We start from the raw sequence: 19,103 nt of genomic DNA, 5'->3' as shown, positions 1-19,103 counted from the left end.
GACAGATCCCAAGGGATGGAATGGGATGGGATGGGATGGGACACGGAGAGTCCGAATGTTAAGTGCAAACAGCAGTCTGGGCAGGTGATCTCCCCAGGGGCAGTGGCCGGGCCTGGTATCTGTGGCTGTTTACTCACCAACCACCCCCACATACACCCCCACACACACTCGCTCGTACTCACTCTGACAGCAGTGTGTCAGCTCAGGAAATATTTACACCATTAATAACAGCAGCACTAACATGGCTTTTTGCAGAAATAAATACTGTTTGCAGTAGTCAGATGCCTCTCACAGGAAGCATGTTAAACATTGAAATGTCAGAGTATCTGCTGAACTTCATGTCTCTGTCATGCACGGGCACAAGCCCCATATGGATGCCAAATGGACAGAGATGCCCCTTCATGCAGCCTGGTCTCACTGGGTCCACCCACCCTTCACAGCCGGAGTCTCTAAAGGCCCTTCTCCCCGCTCTCCGTCAGCCCTACCACAGCTTGATGCTGGTCTCCAGGGATTAGCCTTATTTCTTCCTCCCCAAGGCCTGGGATAACCATGCAGTGAGGATTGGATTCCTGCCTGTGTCATTCCCCCACCAGCTCGACACTCAGCCCCGGGACACACACACAAGGAGACAGACCGACCGACCGACCGACAGACACCTCTTTCCAAGACATTCTGGAGGCCCAGAACCAGCAGCAGAACCTAAATTCCAAATATAGACTAGCACCTTCTGAAACAAAATAAAAAATTAAAATAACTAAGTCTATAAAGTGCCAATGAGGACAGCAAAGCACAGTGCGCCTTAACATTGAGACAGGTGCCCTGCAAAATCCTTCCCCCTGGCTGACATGGCCTGGGGGGGGAATGGGTCAGTTCCACATCACCGTGGGAGGCTTCCACTCTCACACCCCGAATGCTGCCTGGACTGAAAGCCACCCTGGGGACTGGAGAATAAAGGGGTAGGGTTGGTGAGGATATCGGGGAATGCATTTGGTTGGGTGGGGGGGTTGGAAATTGGGGGCTGAGTGTCCAGAGTCACAGGGCAGAAGGTTAAAATGAGAGCCAGGTTATTCAGGGGCAATGTCAGGAAGCAGTTTTTCACACAATGGAGAGTGGAAGTCCGGAATTGTCTCCCTGGGGATCAGCCAGACTGAGGTGGATAGGTTTTTAATTGGCTAAGGGTATCAAAAGTCGTGGAGTAAAGATAGGTGAGATGGAACTGAGGTGTAGTTCATTTCCCCTCTCCCACAGAGTGCACCCCGCCCCAGGACAGGAACCACACCAGCTCCCCTCCCCTCCCCTCTCTCCCAAAGCCTGGATCTGACACCGGTGATTCGACAATGTCCAACCTAAGAACAGAATAATTTAAAAACAAACTAGGACAGACCACAATCTAAAAATCACCTTTTGTGGCTGTCAAAGAGTTAATAACACACAGACTGCAGCCAGTTTGTCAGAGTATGTGGCGATCCAGCTATCTGACCTCACACACACACACACACACACAAACACAAACACACCCCCATCCCAAACTCTCAGACTGGATCATATATTCCAACTGTAAAAAATATTTCCTCTTCCAGGCCATTTATCTGCTTTGTATCTTACACAGTTACACACTCCCACTCTTTGCCACATTGTACAGCGTTAAATACTATGATATTTACAGGGGGTGCGTGGGATGCAACACCCACAGTGCAATTTTCAAAGGAGAATCTATATACACACAGGACATTCGGACAGACTGTCTCTCCTCGTACTGCAGCGAGGGCTGCTGTCCCCTGCTGCTATCAACCTTCTTGCTGAGCATGGCCTGGGATCAGCATTCCAACAAAGCTCCAAAGGTTTTCCGACAGTCAACGGCCTTGGCACTCGGAGGCAGGACACGGTCCTGCTTCAGCTGCTCTGGGCCCCGGGAGCTGGCCAGGCGGGTACACGCGGCCCGGTATCTCTTGTCAAATATACCTGTTAGAATCACACACAGGAGGGCAAGCAAGAGAGAGGGGGATGGGGGGGAGGGGGCGGAGGAAGAGAGTGGGGATGGGGTAGCGAGAGAGAGAAAGCGATGGGAGAGAGAGAGGGGGACGGGGGAATGAGAGAGATTGGGGGGGGATGGGGAAACGAGAAAGAGGGGGAGGGGTTCGGTGAGGGAGGATGGGAGAGGAGGGAGGAGGAGGAATGGGGAGCAAGAGAGGGAGGGCAAGGAGGGGAGAGGGTGGGCGAGAGAAAGTGAGTGAGGGCGAAATGTGCGGGGGTGGGGGAGTGAGAGAGCGAGTGAGGGGGAGGCAGGAGAGAATGGAAGAGAGAGACACAGAAGAGGAATAGAGGAGAGGGACAGAGAAAGGGACAGTGAAAAAGGAGAGAATAAATGGTTATTTCTGAACATTGTACAGGTAGATCCTCAAAATCCCAAACAAATAAAACACATCAATGAGTGCTGCCCATCCAGACAAACAGCAAACTCCATATCGAGTAAAAAAAAGAGGAAGCAAATGCAGGATACAAAACACACTAGAGGCAGTGACGAAACGTGTTTGATGGGGACAGTGTAGAGGGAGCTTTACTCTGTATCTAACCCCGTGCTGTACCTGTCCTGGGAGTGTTTGATGGGGACAGTGTAGAGGGAGCTTTACTCTGTATCTAACCCCGTGCTGTACCTGTCCTGGGAGTGTTTGATGGGGACGGTGTAGAGGGAGCTTTACTCTGTATCTAACCCCGTGCTGTACATGTCCTGGGAGTGTTTGATGGGGACAGTGTAGAGGGAGCTTTACTCTGTATCTAACCCCGTGCTGCACCTGTCCTGGGAGTGTTTGATGGGGACGGTGTAGAGGGAGCTTTACTCTGTATCTAACCCCGTGCTGTACCTGTCCTGGGAGTGTTTGATGGGGACAGTGTAGAAGGAGCTTTACTCTGTTTGTAACCCCATGCTGTACCTGTCCTGGGAGTGTTTGATGGGGACAGTGTAGAGGGAGCTTTACTCTGTTTCTAACCCCGTGCTGTACCTGTCCTGGGAGTGTTTGATGGGGACGGTGTAGAGGGAGCTTTACTCTGTATCTAACCCCGTGCTGTACCTGTCCTGGGAGTGTTTGATGGGGACAGTGTAGAGGGAGCTTTACTCTGTATCTAACTCCGTGCTGTACCTGTCCTGGGAGTGTTTGATGGGGACAATGTAGAGGGAGCTTTACTCTGTATCTAACCCCGTGCTGTACCTGTCCTGGGAGTGTTTGATGGGGACAGTGTAGAGGGAGCTTTACTCTGTATCTAACCCCGTGCTGTACCTGTCCTGGGAGTGTTTGATGGGGACAGTGTAGAGGGAGCTTTACTCTGTATCTAACCCCGTGCTGTACCTGTCCTGGGAGTGTTTGATGGGGACAGTGTAGAGGGAGCTTTACTCTGTATCTAATTGCCTGATAACATCAAGGATAGGGAGAGAACCTGTTTGATGTTGGTAGGAATGCCTATTTCACTTCAGATTTACAGTATCTGCATGTTTGCAAGAGGATGACAATACTCCGCTGGAAATTCCGATTGGAAACACCGGCCGGCAGACAGAAGATACGTGACAGACACACAGCCTCTCTGATAATGTCACAATATACACTGTATGGACCCTCACCGATATCCATGTTGTCCTTCCCCAGTGCAGCCATGGTCAGGAAGAGAATCTCTCTGTACAGACTCCTACCGGAGGTAAGATAAAGGAACAGGTTAAACTTCTTCACCTAGTTTGAGAGCACTGACCCACTCTTTGGGTGCACTTTCCCTGGAGCTCCTGAAACTCCCAGCACCTCTTCAGCCTCACAGTGGAGAGCTCTCCTTTCAGAGAACAAATCAAACAAAAACAGGGAGCGAGGGGAGGGTGAGGGGGAGTGAGGGAGGGTGAGGCTGAGCGAGGGAGGGTGAGGGGGAGCGATGGAGGGTGAGGGGGAGGGGGGGAGCGATGGAGGGTGAGGGGGAGGGGGGGAGATGGGGGAGAGGGCAGCGAGGGGGGGCGGTGAGGGGCGGCGAGGGACACAGGGAGGGAGCCACAGGCAGGGCAGAGGGATGAGACCCTCACACACACATACACACACACACAGGGCAGAGGGGTGAGACCCTCACACACACACACACACGGTAGAGGGATGAGACCCTCACACACACACAGGGCAGAGGGATGAGACCCTCACACACACACACACACACACAGACAGGGCAGAGGGATGAGACCCTCACACACACACACACACACACGCAGGGCAGAGGGATGAGACCCTCACACACACACACACACACACACACACGCAGGGCAGAGGGATGAGACCCTCACACACACAAACACACACACACACACAGGGCAGAGGGATGAGACCCTCACACACACACACACACAGGGCAGAGGGATGAGACCCTCACACACACACACACACGGCAGAGGGATGAGACCCTCACACACACACACATACACAGGGCAGAGGGATGAGACCCTCACACAGACACACACACACAGACAGGGCAGAGGGATGAGACCCTCACACACACAGGGCAGAGGGATGAGACACTCACACACACACACACACACACAGGGCAGAGGGATGAGACCCTCACACACACACACACACACAGACAGGGCAGAGGGATGAGACCCTCACACACACACAGGGCAGAGGGATGAGACCCTCACACACACACGCAGGGCAGAGGGATGAGACCCTCACACACACACACACACACACACAGGGCAGAGGGATGAGACCCTCACACACACACACACACACACACAGGGTAGAGGGATGAGACCCTCACACACACACACACACACGCAGGGCAGAGGGATGAGACGCTCACACACACACACAGACAGGGCAGAGGGATGAGACCCTCTCACACACACACACACACACACACACAGGGCAGAGGGATGAGACCCTCACACACACACACATACACAGGGCAGAGGGATGAGACCCTCACACACACACTCACACACAGGGTAGAGGGATGAGACCCTCACACACACACACACAGGGCAGAGGGGTGAGACCCTCACACACACACACACTCACTCACACAGAGACTGGTGAGCTGGCAGACACAAAGAGCCTGCCTCTCACCCATTGCACTGAGTCCTGCCCTCCTACCTCTGTAGCGGAGGTTGTGCTGGCTGATGACCCAGTGTCTCTATGATCATGTTGATGGCTTTATGCACCTCGTTTAACCCGACGTAGCGGACCACCTCCTCCAGGTAGCTTAGAGTAAAGGGCTGGTTCACTGTCCTCCACTGGTGCACGGGCAGCTGACCTGCAAACGACACACTAGCACTCAGACCGAGCTTGTACCTTTACAGACAAACACCGTGAATGGGAATCTTCACCGACTGAAATCCAGTAAACCCCCTCAACATTCCCCTGTCAGGAATCCAGAAACTCATGATGACCCCCCCATGTCATCTCTCTTCAGGTACAACCCTGCAGCATTCATTCCCCTGTGGGGAGGAAATCACAGCAGAGTGCGCTATCCACACTTGCCAGCAGAGGTCGGTGGAGAGCCATCAGGAGCAGAATCCTCTTCCTAACATGCAGCTACTGACTGCTGCAGCCATAGGACTGGCAGTGCAATGACCCAAGTCCCACTACACAGCAAGAAACCATTACAGACGCTGGGCTCTGAACAGTTCCAGCCCAGGTATCCTAACAAAACGGCAGGGACTTCACTCAATTGAATATCAATGCACACATACTGCAGCCCTCACCAGGGCACGAACAGGCATTTTAAATGAAAGCAGAAAGTGCTGGAAAAACTCAGCAAGTCTGACAGCGTCTGTGGAGAGAGGAACAGAGTTAACGTTTCGAATCTGTGTGCCTCTTCTTCAGAGCTAAAGAGAAGTAGAAATGTGATGAAATTTATACTGTTTATAGCGGGGGGAGCAGGTGAAGCTGGATAGAAGGTCAGCGATAGGTGGGGACCAAGGAGAGATTGAGAAAAGATGTCATGGACAAAAAGACAAAGGGAATGTTAATGGTAGTGGTAAGGGCTAAAGGGGGTGCTGATAGTGGCAGAAAGGTAAGAAAGCAGAATGTGTTAATAGCAGAACAAACGTAAGCACTCTGTGAAAGAACAACATGAAGCAAGTAACAGGTGGCCCTTTTGGGGATGGGGGGAGGGAGCGGTGGTTGGGGAAAAAGGGTTAAAACAATTAATAAATAAATGAAAATAAAAATAAGTAAATAAAAATTTAAAATATTTTTTTCATAAAGGGATTAAAAAAGGGGTGAAGATAGAGGAGAGTGTTCATGGTCTGAAGTTGTTGGCATTTTAAATGTATGGTTAGCAGAGGGTTACACCCAAAAGAGTGTCTGTACACAGGGGTGAACACCTCTGTACACATCTGATTGTGTGTCTGTACACAGTGAACACCTCTGTACACATCTGACTGTGTCTGTACACAGTGAACACCTCTGTACACGTCTGACTGTACACAGAGTGAACACCTCTGTACACATCTAACTGTGTACACATCTAAGTGTGTCTGTACACAGGGTTGAACACCTCTGTGCACATCTGACTCTGTCTGTACACAGGAGTGAACACTTCTGTACACATCTGACTGTACATAAGAGTGAACAAACACTTCTGTACACATCTGACTGTCTGTCTGTACACAGGGTTGAACACCTCTGCACACATCTGACTGTGTCTGTACACTGAACACCTCTGTACACATATGACTGTACACAGGAGTGAACACCTCTATACACTTCTGACAGTGTGTCTGTACACAGGGTTGAACACCTCTGCACACATCTGACTGTGTCTGTACACTGAACACCTCTGTACACATATGACTGTACACAGGAGTGAACACCTCTATACACTTCTGACAGTGTGTCTGTACACAGGGTGAACACCTCTGTACACATCTGACTGTGTCTGTACACTGAACACCTCTGTACACATATGACTGTACACAGGAGTGAACACCTCTATACACTTCTGACAGTGTGTCTGTACACAGGGTGAACACCTCTGTACACATCTGACAGTGTGTCTATGTAACCCTCTGTCTGATTGCACTGAGTACTGTGCATAATTCCTGCCTCCATATTTTATCAAGGAAATAAAAGCACTGGAGAAGGTACAAAAAAAATCTGATACCAGATCCAAGAGGTTATAACTATTGGTAGAGGTTGAACAGGCTGGAGTTCTTTGGGAACACAGGAGCAGGCCCAGGCCATTCAGCCCCTCGAGCCTGCACTGCCATCCAGCTAGACCATGGCTAATCTTCCACCTCAAGGCCATCCTCCCGCACTATCCCCCTATCCCATGATGACATTGGTATCTAGAAATCTATCAGCCTCTGCTTTGAACATACTCGGTGACTGAGCCTCCACAGTTCTCTGGGGCAGAGAATTCCAAAGATTCACCACCCACTGACTGAAAAAATTCCTACTCATCTCAACCCTAAATGGCTGACCTCTTATTCTGAGACTGTGTCCCCTGGTTCTAGACCCCCAACCAGGAGAAACATCCTTCCTGCATCTACCCTGTCGAGCCCTGTGAGAATTTTGTACACCTCAACGAGGTCACCTCTCAATCTGCTAAACTCTAGAGAATACAGGCCCAGTCTCCTCAATCCCTCCTCATAGGACAATCCTGTCATCCCAGGGATTAGTCTGGTGAACCTTTGTTGCACTCCCTCTATGGCCAGTATTTCCTTCCTTAGGTAAGGAGACCTAAACTGCACACAATACTCCAGGTGCAGTCTCACCAAGGTTCTGTACAATGAAAGAGAAAGCTAAGGGGTGACCTAATTGAGGTCTTTGAGATTATGAAACGTTTTGATAGGGTAGAGATGTTTCCAATTTGGGAGACCAGGACTAGGTGGGGGAGGGGCCATCAATATAAGACAGTCACTAATAAATCCGACGGGGAATTCAGGAGAAACGTCTTTACCCAGAGAGTGGGGAGAATGTGGGACTCGCTCCCACAGGGAGTGGTCGAGGTGAATAACTCAGATGTATTGAAGGGGGAAGCTGGATAAACACATGAGGGAGAAAGGAATAGATGGATATGTTGATGAGGGCATGGACAGGGTGGATAGGGAGCAGCTGTTCCCCTTAGTTGAAGGGTCAGTCACAAGGGGACATGAGTTCAAGGTGAGGGGCAGGAGGTTTAGGGGGGATGTGAGGAAAAACTTTTTTACCCAGAGGGTGGTGACGGTCTGGAATGCGCTGCCTGGGAGGGTGGTGGAGGCGGGTTGCCTCACATCCTTTAAAAAGTACCTGGATGAGCACTTGGCACGTCATAACATTCAAGGCTATGGGGCCAAGTGCTGGTCAATGGGATTAGGTAGGTAGGTCAGGTGTTTCTCACGTGTCGGTGCAGACTCGATGGGCCGAAGGGCCTCTTCTGCACTGAGAGATTCTGTGATGGGGGGAGATGAAGAGGCAGTGGGAGGAGGCTTGTGTGGAACAGAAACACTGGCAGGAATGGCCAGATGGCCTGTTTCTTTGCTGGAAATTCTGTGCAAATCTACACAAGATCTGATAAACCATGTACATCAATCATACATAAAATCATGAAGGGTAGAGTATCACGATAGAGTGATCAAGGAGAAACTCTTTCCAGTGGTAGGAGGCTCAGTGACCAGAGGGACACACATTTAAAATAATCAGTAAAAAAAACCAGGGGTAACATGAGGAAACCTTTTTTTTTATTTTTACACAGCGAGTTGTTGTGACCTGGAACTCGCTGCCTGAAAGGGCGGTGGAAGCAGATTCAATAGGAACTTTCAAAAAGGAAAGGACACATTTCCAACACTCTGGGAATGAGCGAAGGGGAGGGGAGTGGGATTTAACTGAATAGCTCTTCCCCACAGGGGCCAGCACAAACACCAAGGGGCCGAATGGCACCATTACATGCTGCGTGTCACTATAGATTCACACGATTAGAATAAAAACCTGTTCTTCTGATAATTCAGTAATAAGTCCCAGGGTGGGGGACAGTGACTTACTGTACATCCGCCATAAAACGTAAAGGGGTGGGCACTGGTTAGGGTCAAGCGTCAGCACATCCCATAAGATCCTGACTCGGAGCAGCATGTTGCTGTGAAACATCCACAGAGGCGAATCCTGCAACAACAAAACTTCATTTACCTGGTTATAATGGTGGCGTCTCATCTCCCAGATCCCAAAATAACCAGTGCACTCTGAACGGCCACTGGATCCCTGCCCAGTGCACCTCAGTCCCAGTGTGGACAGTGGATCCCTGCCCAGTGCACCTCAGTCCCAGTGTGGGCAGTGGGTCCCTGCCCAGTGCACCTCAGTCCCAGTGTGGGCAGTGGGTCCCTGCCCAGTGCACCTCAGTCCCAGTGTGGGCAGTGGGTCCCTGCCCAGTGCACCTCAGTCCCAGTGTGGGCAGTGGGTCCCTGCCCAGTGCACCTCAGTCCCAGTGTGGGCAGTGGGTCCCTGCCCAGTACACCTCAGTCCCAGTGAGGATAATATGTTTGTTAGATTAAGCATGAGGCCTCGCACAGCTACAATGAGCTGTAGGATGAGTGTGTGTGCCTCCCCTGTACATGCCTACCTGTGTCGGTGGTTTAATGTGTTGCGATGTTAACACCAGCTGAAGCAGATTATGGGGGAGCTCGAGCCGGTGGAAATACCAAACCAGGTTCCAGAATATGATGGGATGCTTGTCGACGAATTCAGCCTGTGACAGCACCGTGTCTCCTTCATTCTCCATCAGGCTCTCCAGCTCCTTCCTCAGCACCAGGGGACTGACGTACGCCACTGTCACTCGCTCTGGACCCAGCTCCCCGCGTCTGGATCCCAGCCAACTCTACATCAGCAAAGCAGAAACGGAGCAGGATTACAGCTGGGCTAGTGCATGCTCACCAACATCTGAAGTATTGGGTGGTACCCAACAACTGGATTACAGAATGGCCAAAGAGCCAAGTTAGTGGATACCAGCCCAACATTTGGATTACAGGATTATTAAACAGCTGGGTTATGGGATATGAAAGAATATTTCTGGAGTGTCAATGAGAAATCAGTCTGGGACTCACCAGAGTGCTGCTCCACTTGCCCAGGTAATCGGCCTCAGTTTCATCTTCACTCAGAATCTGGCTGCGGTCACTGAGGACAGGTGACTGGGTGCTGCTAGAGGACATGGTGCTCCCATGGTGATCATTCAACATCAGCTGAACACTTGTGGTGCTCACTGAGCCTTCTTGAGAACTGCAGCCAACCACAACACCTATTAGCTCATTCCCAGGCAGACAGGGCTTCCCGACACTCAAAGCACAAGCACCTAGGCACAGAGACACAGCTGGAGCAGCGAGGGCGCGAGGCGAGGCGGGGGTGCAAGGCGAGGGCACGAGGCGAGGCAGGGGCGCAGGGTGGGGCATGAGGTGCCAGACCTGGGGGGGGGCGCGCGGGACCGAGGGGAGGGTGCAGGGTGGGACGATGGGGGGGGCGCGCGGGACTGAGGGAGGGTGTGGGGTGGGACAATGGGGGGGCGGGCGGGACCGAGGGGAGGGTGCAGGGTGGGGCGGCGGGTGGGACTGGGTGGAGGGGGGCGGGTGTGTAGCTCCGAGGGGAGGGTGGGGAGGGGGTGGGGGTGTGAGACAGATGGGAGGGTGAGGGGCGGGGCCGAGGCTGAGGGGAGGGTGGGGGGGCCGAGGCTGAGGGGAGGGTGGGGGGGCGGAACCGAGGGGGGTGGGGGCGTGGCCGAGGGCAGGGTGGTGGGTGGGGCCGAGGGGAGGGTGGGGCCGAGGGGGGGGGCCAAGGGGAGGGTGGGGCCGAGGGGGGGGGGGGGGGGAGGGGAGGGTGGGGCCTGGGGGGGTGGGGCCGAGTGGGGGGTGGGACCGAGTGGGGGTGTGGGACTGAATGTGCACAGGGAAGAGTAACAGTGCAGAGCAAGAAGGGAGTGTCGGACAGAGAGGAGCACATTGTGTGTGTGTGAGAGAGAGAGGGAGATGCTGTACCTGGTCTGTTGCAGGTGTGGTTCATATATCTCGATATTAAGCAATGGGAGAAAGGAGCGAGTACAGAATGGACAAGTGGTGTTCAGATTGGAATCGTCCGCAGTCCATCCGGCCATAATCTCCTCATCATAGACCAGCGAGGCACAGCTCGTACAGAGAGAACAACTCGACAGCAGAACCTAGCAGCAAAACACAGAGCAACACTGTGAAGCTAAAGACTGGATTAGATACCCAGACACCCCCACCGACAGCACACCGCAGTGAGAGATCGAGGAGATACCCGTGCTGGGGACAGTCCCTGTGTCTATCACCCCCAGCTACAGCACACCACAGTGAGAGATCGAGGAGATACCCGTGCTGAGGACAGTCCCTGTGTCTATCACCCCCAGCTACAGCACACCACAGTGAGAGATCGAGGAGATACCCGTGCTGAGGACAGTCCCTGTGTCTATCACCCCCACCTACAGCACACCGCAGTGAGAGATCGAGGAGATACCTGTGCTGGGGACAGTCCCTGTGTCTATCACCCGCACCTACAGCACACCGCAGTGAGAGATCGAGGAGATACCCGTGCTGGGGACAGTCCCTGTGTCTATCACCTCCACCAACAGCACACCACAGTGAGAGATCGAGGAGATACCCGTGCTGGGGACAGTCCCTGTGTCTATCACCCCCAGCTACAGCACACCACAGTGAGAGATCGAGGAGATACCCGTGCTGAGGACAGTCCCTGTGTCTATCACCCCCACCTACAGCACACCGCAGTGGGAGATCGAGGAGATACCCGTGCTGAGGACAGTCCCTGTGTCTATCACTCGCACCTACAGCACACCGCAGTGAGAGATCGAGGAGATACCCGTGCTGGGGACAGTCCCTGTGTCTATCACTCGCACCTACAGCACACCGCAGTGAGAGATCGAGGGCCCCCGTGCTGATGGCAGTCCCTGTGTCTATCACTCCCACCCTGTGTCGAGGGAATGCCCCCCACCCGAGGGAATGACCCCTGTATCACCAATAAAAAGCAAATTAGAAATGAAGCAGCTGACCTCAATGATGGCCGTTTGAAGACTTGCTGAGGATGTCCTCGACCGTGAGTCTGATGTTTCTCGGAGGTCAGAGTTGGATGTGTCATAGTCCATTGACTCATGATCCATCAGAGAAATCCAGTCCTGAAAACAGCACAACGTTAACTCACAGAGTAAAGCAACCAGCAGCGTTAATGCAACAACAAGAATATGGACTCATGGCCCAGAGCAGTGCTCACTGTTACCTCCTCCAGTCCTAATAACCCTCCCTGTGTGTCAGGAAGGTATAATAAATTTCATAATGTTCTTGGAATTTATTGTAGAATAATAGTGGGGGGGGGTGTGTATGTGTGTGAGAGAGAGACTTAATTTAATTAAAAGTAACTGGTCTGAAGGCTTTGATGTATCAGAAGATAAACTAGGTTTGAAATATTAAGTAGTTAACGTGGGGGAAGATTTAGAATGGAAGGTGTAAAGGGAACAGTTGCATTTTTAAATAAACCAGACTAGCTTGAATTCAAAAGAGGGAGTGAAATATTACACCTAGCCAGGAGATGTTAAGATACAGTGTGTTTATTTTTCCCAAAGATTACTGCTAAAATTGGTACTATGATAGATTTTTATTATTAGAGAAGTAAAAGTCCAAAGACAATGTGAAACAATGGGGAATTTGCATTCAAAAGGGAAAATATTTATAAAGGAGAGAAGGCTGTGTGTAAGGGCAGGCATTCTAAGATCCAAAACAAGTGTGAAAAGCTTCCTGCATCTAAGCCTCAAGCTGCTGTCTGCAAGGAACTGAAGCTGAAAAAAAACTCACTTTGAGTTGGATTGTTCAGGGTATCATGTTCCTTTGCCTGGGTCTTTTAAAATCTATGTGTTGCACTGTTACCTTAATGGAGGTGTAACTGGGGTTTAGATTAATTAGAAGATGTAGAAGTTATCATAGCAGTAATTTGTGGCCCTATGTATGTGCTTAATATCATTTCTTCCATGAATGAAGGTTTAATTTAGTTTTGTAAGAAACCTATAAGAATTGGTGGCCGTCTTTTTACTGAATTCAAAGCCCCATCTCAAAATAAGCACAAATTGCAAATCGTTCTGGCAACTCCTTCAAATTTCCCCTGGGGTTTGGGCAGCTTGGCATTTACCATCCACCTGCCACAACACTCTGTAACCTTCTCCAGCCCCTACACCCCTATCTCTGTAACCTTCTCCAGCCCCTACACCCCTATCTCTGTAACCTTCTCCAGCCCCTACACCCCTCCCTATCTCTGTAACCTTCTCCAGCCCCTACACCCCTATCTCTGTAACCTCCTCCAGCCCCTACACCCCTATCTCTGTAACCTCCTCCAGCCCCTACACCCCTCCCTATCTCTGTAACCTTCTCCAGCCCCTACACCCCTATCTCTGTAACCTCCTCCAGCCCCTACACCCCTCCCTATCTCTGTAACCTTCTCCAGCCCCTACACCCCTATCTCTATAACCTCCTCCAGCCCCTACACCCCTCCCTATCTCTGTAACCTTCTCCAGCCCCTACACCCCTATCTCTGTAACCTTCTCCAGCCCCCACATCCCTATCTCTGTAACCTTCTCCAGCCCCTACACCCCTATCTCTCTAACCTCCTCCAGTCCCTACACCCCTACCTATCTCTGTAACCTCCTCCAGCCCCTACACCCCTCCCTATCTCTGTAACCTCCTCCAGCCCCTACACCCCTCCCTATCTCAAACCTCCTCCAGCCCCTACACCCCTCCCTATCTCTGTAACCTCCTCCAGCCCCTACATCCCTCCCTATCTCTGCAACCTCCTCCAGCCCCTACATCCCTCCCTATCTCTGTAACCTCCTCCAGCCCCTACACCCCTCCCTATCTCTGTAACCTCCCCCAGCCCCGACACCCCTCCCTAATTCTGTAACCTCCTCCAGCCCCTACACCCCTCCCTATCTCTGTAACCGTCTCCAGCCCCTACACTCCTCCCTATCTCTGTAATCTCCTCCAGCCCCTACATCCCTCCTTATCTCTGTAACCTCCTCCAGCCCCTACATCCCTCCCTATCTCTGTAACCTCCCCCAGCCCCAACACCCCTCCCTAATTCTGTAACCTCCTCCAGCCCCTACACCCCTCCCTATCTCTGTAACCTTCTCCAGCCCCTACACCCCTCCCTATCTCTGTAACCTTCTCCAGCCCCTACACCCCTCCCTATCTCTGTAACCTCCTCCAGCCCCTACACCCCTCCCTATCTCTGTAACCTTCTCCAGCCCCTACACTCCTCCCTATCTCTGTAACCTCCTCCAGCCCCTACACCCCTCCCTATCTCTGTAACCTTCTCCAGCCCCTACACTCCTCCCTATCTCTGTAACCTCCTCCAGCCACTACACCCCTCTGACATCTCTGCGCTCCTCCAATTCTGACCTCTCCAGCTTGCCCAGATTCTAACATCACTGCCATTGGCGGCCATGCCACCAGCTGCCTGAGCCCTAGGATCTGGAATTCCCTCCCTAAACCTCTCTGCCTCTCTCTCTTCCTCCTTTAAGGCTGTCCTTAATCTCACCTCTTTGGCCAAGCTTTTTGGTTACCATCCCTGATATCCCCTCATAAAATGGAGCGATTCACTTTGGTAGGAAGAACATGGGGAGACTATATAAAATAAAGGATATAACTATAAGGGGGGTGCAGGAGCAGAGGGATCAGGGTGCACAAGTGCATAAATCATGGAAGGTGACAGGACAGGTTGAGAGAGCGCGGTTAATAAAGCATTCGGTATACTAGGCTTTACCGCTAGGGGCACAGAAGACAAGAGTAAGGAGATTATGTTGAACTTGTACAAAACATTGGTTCAGGCTCGGCTGGAGTATTGTTTACAATTCTGGGCACCGCACTTTAGGAAAGATGTCAAGGCATTGGAGAAGGTGCAGAAAAGATTCACGAGAATGGTTCCAGGGAGGAGGGATTTCAGTTATGAAGATAGATTGGAGAAGTTAGGACTGTTTTCCTTGGAGAAGAGGAGGCTGAGAGAAGATTTGATAGACGTGTTCAAAATCATGAGGGGTCTGGACAGAGTAGATAGGGAGAAATTGTCCCCATTGGTGGAAGGATCATGAAGAAGAATCGTGCACAGGTTTCAAGTAATTGGCAAAAGAAGCATAAGTGACAAGAGGAAAACCTTTTTCAGACAGTAAGTGATTGGCGTCTGGAATGCGCTGTCTGAGAGTGTGGTGGAGACAGGGTCAATCGAGTGGTTAGGGTCTGGAATGCACTGTCTGAGAGTGTGGTGGAGACAGGGTCAATCGAGTGGTTAGGGTCTGGAATGCACTGTCTGAGAGTGAGGGGGAGACAGGGTCAATCGAGTGGTTAGGATCTGGAATGCACTGTCTGAGAGTGAGGGGGAGACAGGGTCAATCGAGTGGTTAGGGTCTGGAATGCACTGTCTGAGAGTGTGGTGGAGACAGGGTCAATCGAGTGGTTAGGATCTGGAATACACTGTCTGAGAGTGTGGTGGAGACAGGGTCAATCGAGTGGTTAGGATCTGGAATGCACTGTCTGAGAGTGTGGTGGAGACAGGGTCAATCGAGTGGTTAGGATCTGGAATGCACTGTCTGAGAGTGAGGGGGAGACAGGGTCAATTGAAGTGTTCAAAAGGGAATGAGACGGTTATTTGAAAAGGTGGAACGTGCAGGGCAGCAGGTGAGTTGCCCATTCGGAGAGCTAGTGTGCACACGATGGACTGAATGGCCTGCTTCCGTCTTGCTGCAGCTCTGTGATTCCTTATATAGCTCCGTGTCAAACTGTGTCTGATATTGTTCCTGTGAAGTGCTGTTTGTGTTAAACGTGTTTTCTAAATGCAAACTGTTTGTTGGCTGAACAGCGCACAAGCTAAAGCCAATGTTTCTCACCTCCTCCTCACTCTCTCTCGCTGACTGGAGCCCCAGTTTCTCAGACGATGCTGTTAAGTCAGAGTGGGAGGACCCCCTGCGGCCTGAATCCAGCGTTGTGAGGAGCGGCCGCCGGTTTGCTGTGGAGGTCAGCAGACTGTGGAACTTCTCCGAGAGACCCCGGGGTACCAGCATAACGTTGTTGCAGTTCTCGTCGACCTTCTTGGTCCCCTCTCGCCGGCGGTGGTGGTGATCGCGCCCGGACTCTCTGCCCCATTTGCGGCCTGTCCTGGGGGTGTGCCGCACCTCCGGCGTCTCTGACGATTTGCCGGGCTCGGTGTTGCTGAGCGGCGGGGCCTCGGGTTGGAGGCAGTGGCAGGTCTGGTTGGCGTGTTTGTGGCCTGCGGGCTCGGGGGTGAGGGCTCGCTCCCCGGCCTTGGCCAGGCCCTTGACTCGCCGCTCCCAGCGAGGGCGCTCGGCAGACGAGGACCGGCTGCCCGGCTCCCCCACTCCGACCCGGCACCGGGAGAGGGAGTCGGTGTCCGAGGGATGCTCGTCCAGCACGGCGCTGCGTTCGGTCCTGGTGCAGCTGGCGCTCCTGCTCTTGACCAGTGGAGAGCCCAGGCCATCCCAGCTCTCAATGCTCGCACTCCTCCCAGCCCAGGTGGTGTGTCGCTGGAGCAGGAACCGAGGCCCAGCACGTGAAGGCTCCTGCTGAGACCTTTCTGAGTGTGGGAAAGAGAAGCCAAGGTTATTCAGGGCCCTGTCTGCATCACTGCTTCACCTCCCTACATGGCAACCAACGTCGTTCTATACTCCTCAGCTTTATCTGCCCCAGAAATCAAACCCCACTCTTTCCTACTGGGAGAATCAGGGGTTTAAGCCACCTTTATCCACCCCCTACAGTCCTTGGAGGTGCTGGGGACTAGAATCTTCTGAGCGCACACATTGTTAGTTACCTCCCCCCCGTTCCTGAGAATGCACAGGGCCAACCTGTGTGCAGGGGGTCCTGGGGGGGTCCACAGTCCTAGCTGAGGAGGGCATTTGGCACACAGCCGGGTTGGAGCTCCCGGGACTAATGGAACAGGGGAAACTCCACACAGAGCAGGGCAGGGGTACAGGAAACTCCCCACAGAGCAGGGCAGGGGTACAGGAAACTCCCCACAGAGCAGGGCAGGGGTACAGGAAACTCCCCACAGAGCAGGGCAGGGGTACAGGAAACTCCCCACAGAGCAGGGCAGGGGTACAGGAAACTCCCCACAGGGCAGGGGTACAGGAAACTCCCCACAGAGCGGGACAGGGGTACAGGAAACTCCCCACAGAGTGGGGCAGGGGTACAGGAAACTCCCCACAGAGCCGGGATGGAGAGTGGGGCAGGGGTACAGGAAACTCCCCACAGAGCGGGGCGGGGGTACAGGAAACTCCCCACAGAGCCACGATGGAGAGCTGGGCAGGGGTACAGGAAACTCCCCACAGAGCGGGGCAGGGGTACAGGAAACTCCCCACAGAGCCGGGATGGAGAGAGGACTGGGGTGGGGGAGCGGAGAGTGAGGGTGGGGGAGCGGAGAGTGAGGGTGGGGGAGCGGAGAGTGAGGGTGGGGGAGCGGAGAGTGAGGGTGGGGGAGCGGAGAGTGAGGGTGGGGGAGCGGAGAGTGAGGGTGGGGGAGCGGAGAGTGAGGGTGGGGGAGCGGAGAGTGAGGGTGGGGGAGCGGAGAGTGAGGGTGGGGGAGCGGAGAGTGAGGGTGGGGGAGCGGAGAGTGAGGGTGGGGAAGCGGAGAGTGAGGGTGGGGGAGCGGAGCGTGAGGGTGGGAGTGGAGGGGGTGAGGGAGCGGAGAGTGAGGGTGGGAGCGGAGCGTGAGGGTGGGAGTGGAGGGGGTGAGGGAGCGGAGAGTGAGGGTGGGAGTGGAGAGTGAGGTTGGGAGTGGTGGGGGTGAGGGAGCGGAGAGTGAGGGTGGGAGCGGAGAGTGAGGGGGGGAGCGGAGTGTGAGGGGGGGAGTGGAGAGTGAGGGGGGGAGTGGAGAGTGAGGGGGGGAGTGGAGGGGGTGAGGGAGCGGAGAGTGAGGCTGGGAGTGGAGAGTGAGGGTAGGAGCGGAGAGTGAGGGTGGGAGTGGAGGGGGTGAGGGAGCGGAGAGTGAGGGGGGGAGCGGAGAGTGAGGGTGGGGGAGCGGAGAGTGAGGGTGGGGGAGCGGAGAGTGAGGGTGGGGGAGCGGAGAGTGAGGGTGGGGGAGCGGAGAGTGAGGGTGGGGGAGCGGAGAGTGAGGGTGGGGGAGCGGAGAGTGAGGGGGGGGAGCGGAGAGTGAGGGGGGGGAGCGGAGAGTGAGGGGGGGGAGCGGAGAGTGAGGGGGGGGAGCGGAGAGTGAGGGGGGGAGCGGAGAGTGAGGGGGGGGGAGCGGAGAGTGAGGGGGGGGAGCGGAGAGTGAGGGGGGGAGCGGAGAGTGAGGGTGGGGGAGCGGAGAGTGAGGGTGGGGGCGGAGAGTGAGGGGGGGAGCGGAGAGTGAGGGTGGGGGAGCGGAGAGTGAGGGTGGGGGAGCGGAGAGTGAGGGTGGGGGAGCGGAGAGTGAGGGTGGGGGAGCGGAGAGTGAGGGTGGGGGAGCGGAGAGTGAGGGTGGGGGAGCGGAGAGTGAGGGTGGGGGAGCGGAGAGTGAGGGTGGGGGAGCGGAGAGTGAGGGGAGGAGTGGAGGGGGTGAGGGACAGACACTCCACGCTGCACGTACCCAGGAGGCTCCGGGCCACAGACTGCAGTCGCCGCTCTCGGAGTGGCCGGCGGAACTGAGCTGTCGCCAGGATGACGTTCCGGAGCTTGGCCCAGCGTAAGCGACCACCCTGGTTACTGGACGGCCATTTACTCTCCAAGACAGCCTGTAGGCAGAGAAGGCAAAGAGATTCACTCAGTAACCAAACTCCAGGGATAGGGGGAGGGAGGGAGGGGAGAGAGAGGGAGAGGGAGAGAGGGGGGAGAGTGAGGGGGGGGGTAAGAGGGGAGGGAGAGGGCAAGAGGGGAGGGAGAGGGGAAGAGGGGAGGGAGAGGGAGGGAGAGAGGGAGAGAGGGGGGAGAGTGAGAGGGAGGAAGAGGGGAGGGAGAGGGGAAGAGGGAGGGGGGAGGGAGAAGAGGGAGCGGGGAGGAGAGAGGGAGGGAGTGGGGAGGAGGGGAGGGGGAAAGAGAGGGGGGAGAGGGAGGAGGGAGGGGAGTGGGGGAAGAGGGGAGGAGGGAGGGAGGGGGAGGGGGGGAGGGGAGAGAGGGAGGG

The 19,103-nt window shown here is 54.1% G+C and overlaps 1 protein-coding gene across 1 annotated transcript; it reads right to left on the bottom strand.

Moving 5' to 3' along the window:
* Positions 1-1,570: 1,570 nt before the first annotated feature.
* Positions 1,571-18,723, bottom strand: LOC144672206 (DENN domain-containing protein 4B-like; the record flags this gene model as incomplete). Its single annotated transcript, XM_078534024.1, has 10 exons — positions 1,571-1,962; positions 3,614-3,678; positions 5,118-5,277; positions 8,990-9,107; positions 9,562-9,816; positions 10,043-10,214; positions 10,964-11,142; positions 12,010-12,132; positions 15,880-16,583; positions 18,573-18,723. Coding segments are annotated over 10 exons (2,073 nt in total), but the record flags the coding sequence as incomplete, so codon positions are not given.
* Between the last annotated feature and the right edge of the window lie 380 nt (positions 18,724-19,103).

The sequence above is a fragment of the Cetorhinus maximus genome, chromosome 36 (genome assembly GCF_964194155.1).
Source record: "Cetorhinus maximus chromosome 36, sCetMax3.hap1.1, whole genome shotgun sequence".
In the NCBI taxonomy this organism is placed as follows: Eukaryota; Metazoa; Chordata; class Chondrichthyes; order Lamniformes; family Cetorhinidae; genus Cetorhinus; species Cetorhinus maximus.
The sequence above is the reverse complement of the archived record's forward strand: the minus strand, read 5'-3'. Positions and strand labels throughout refer to the sequence as shown.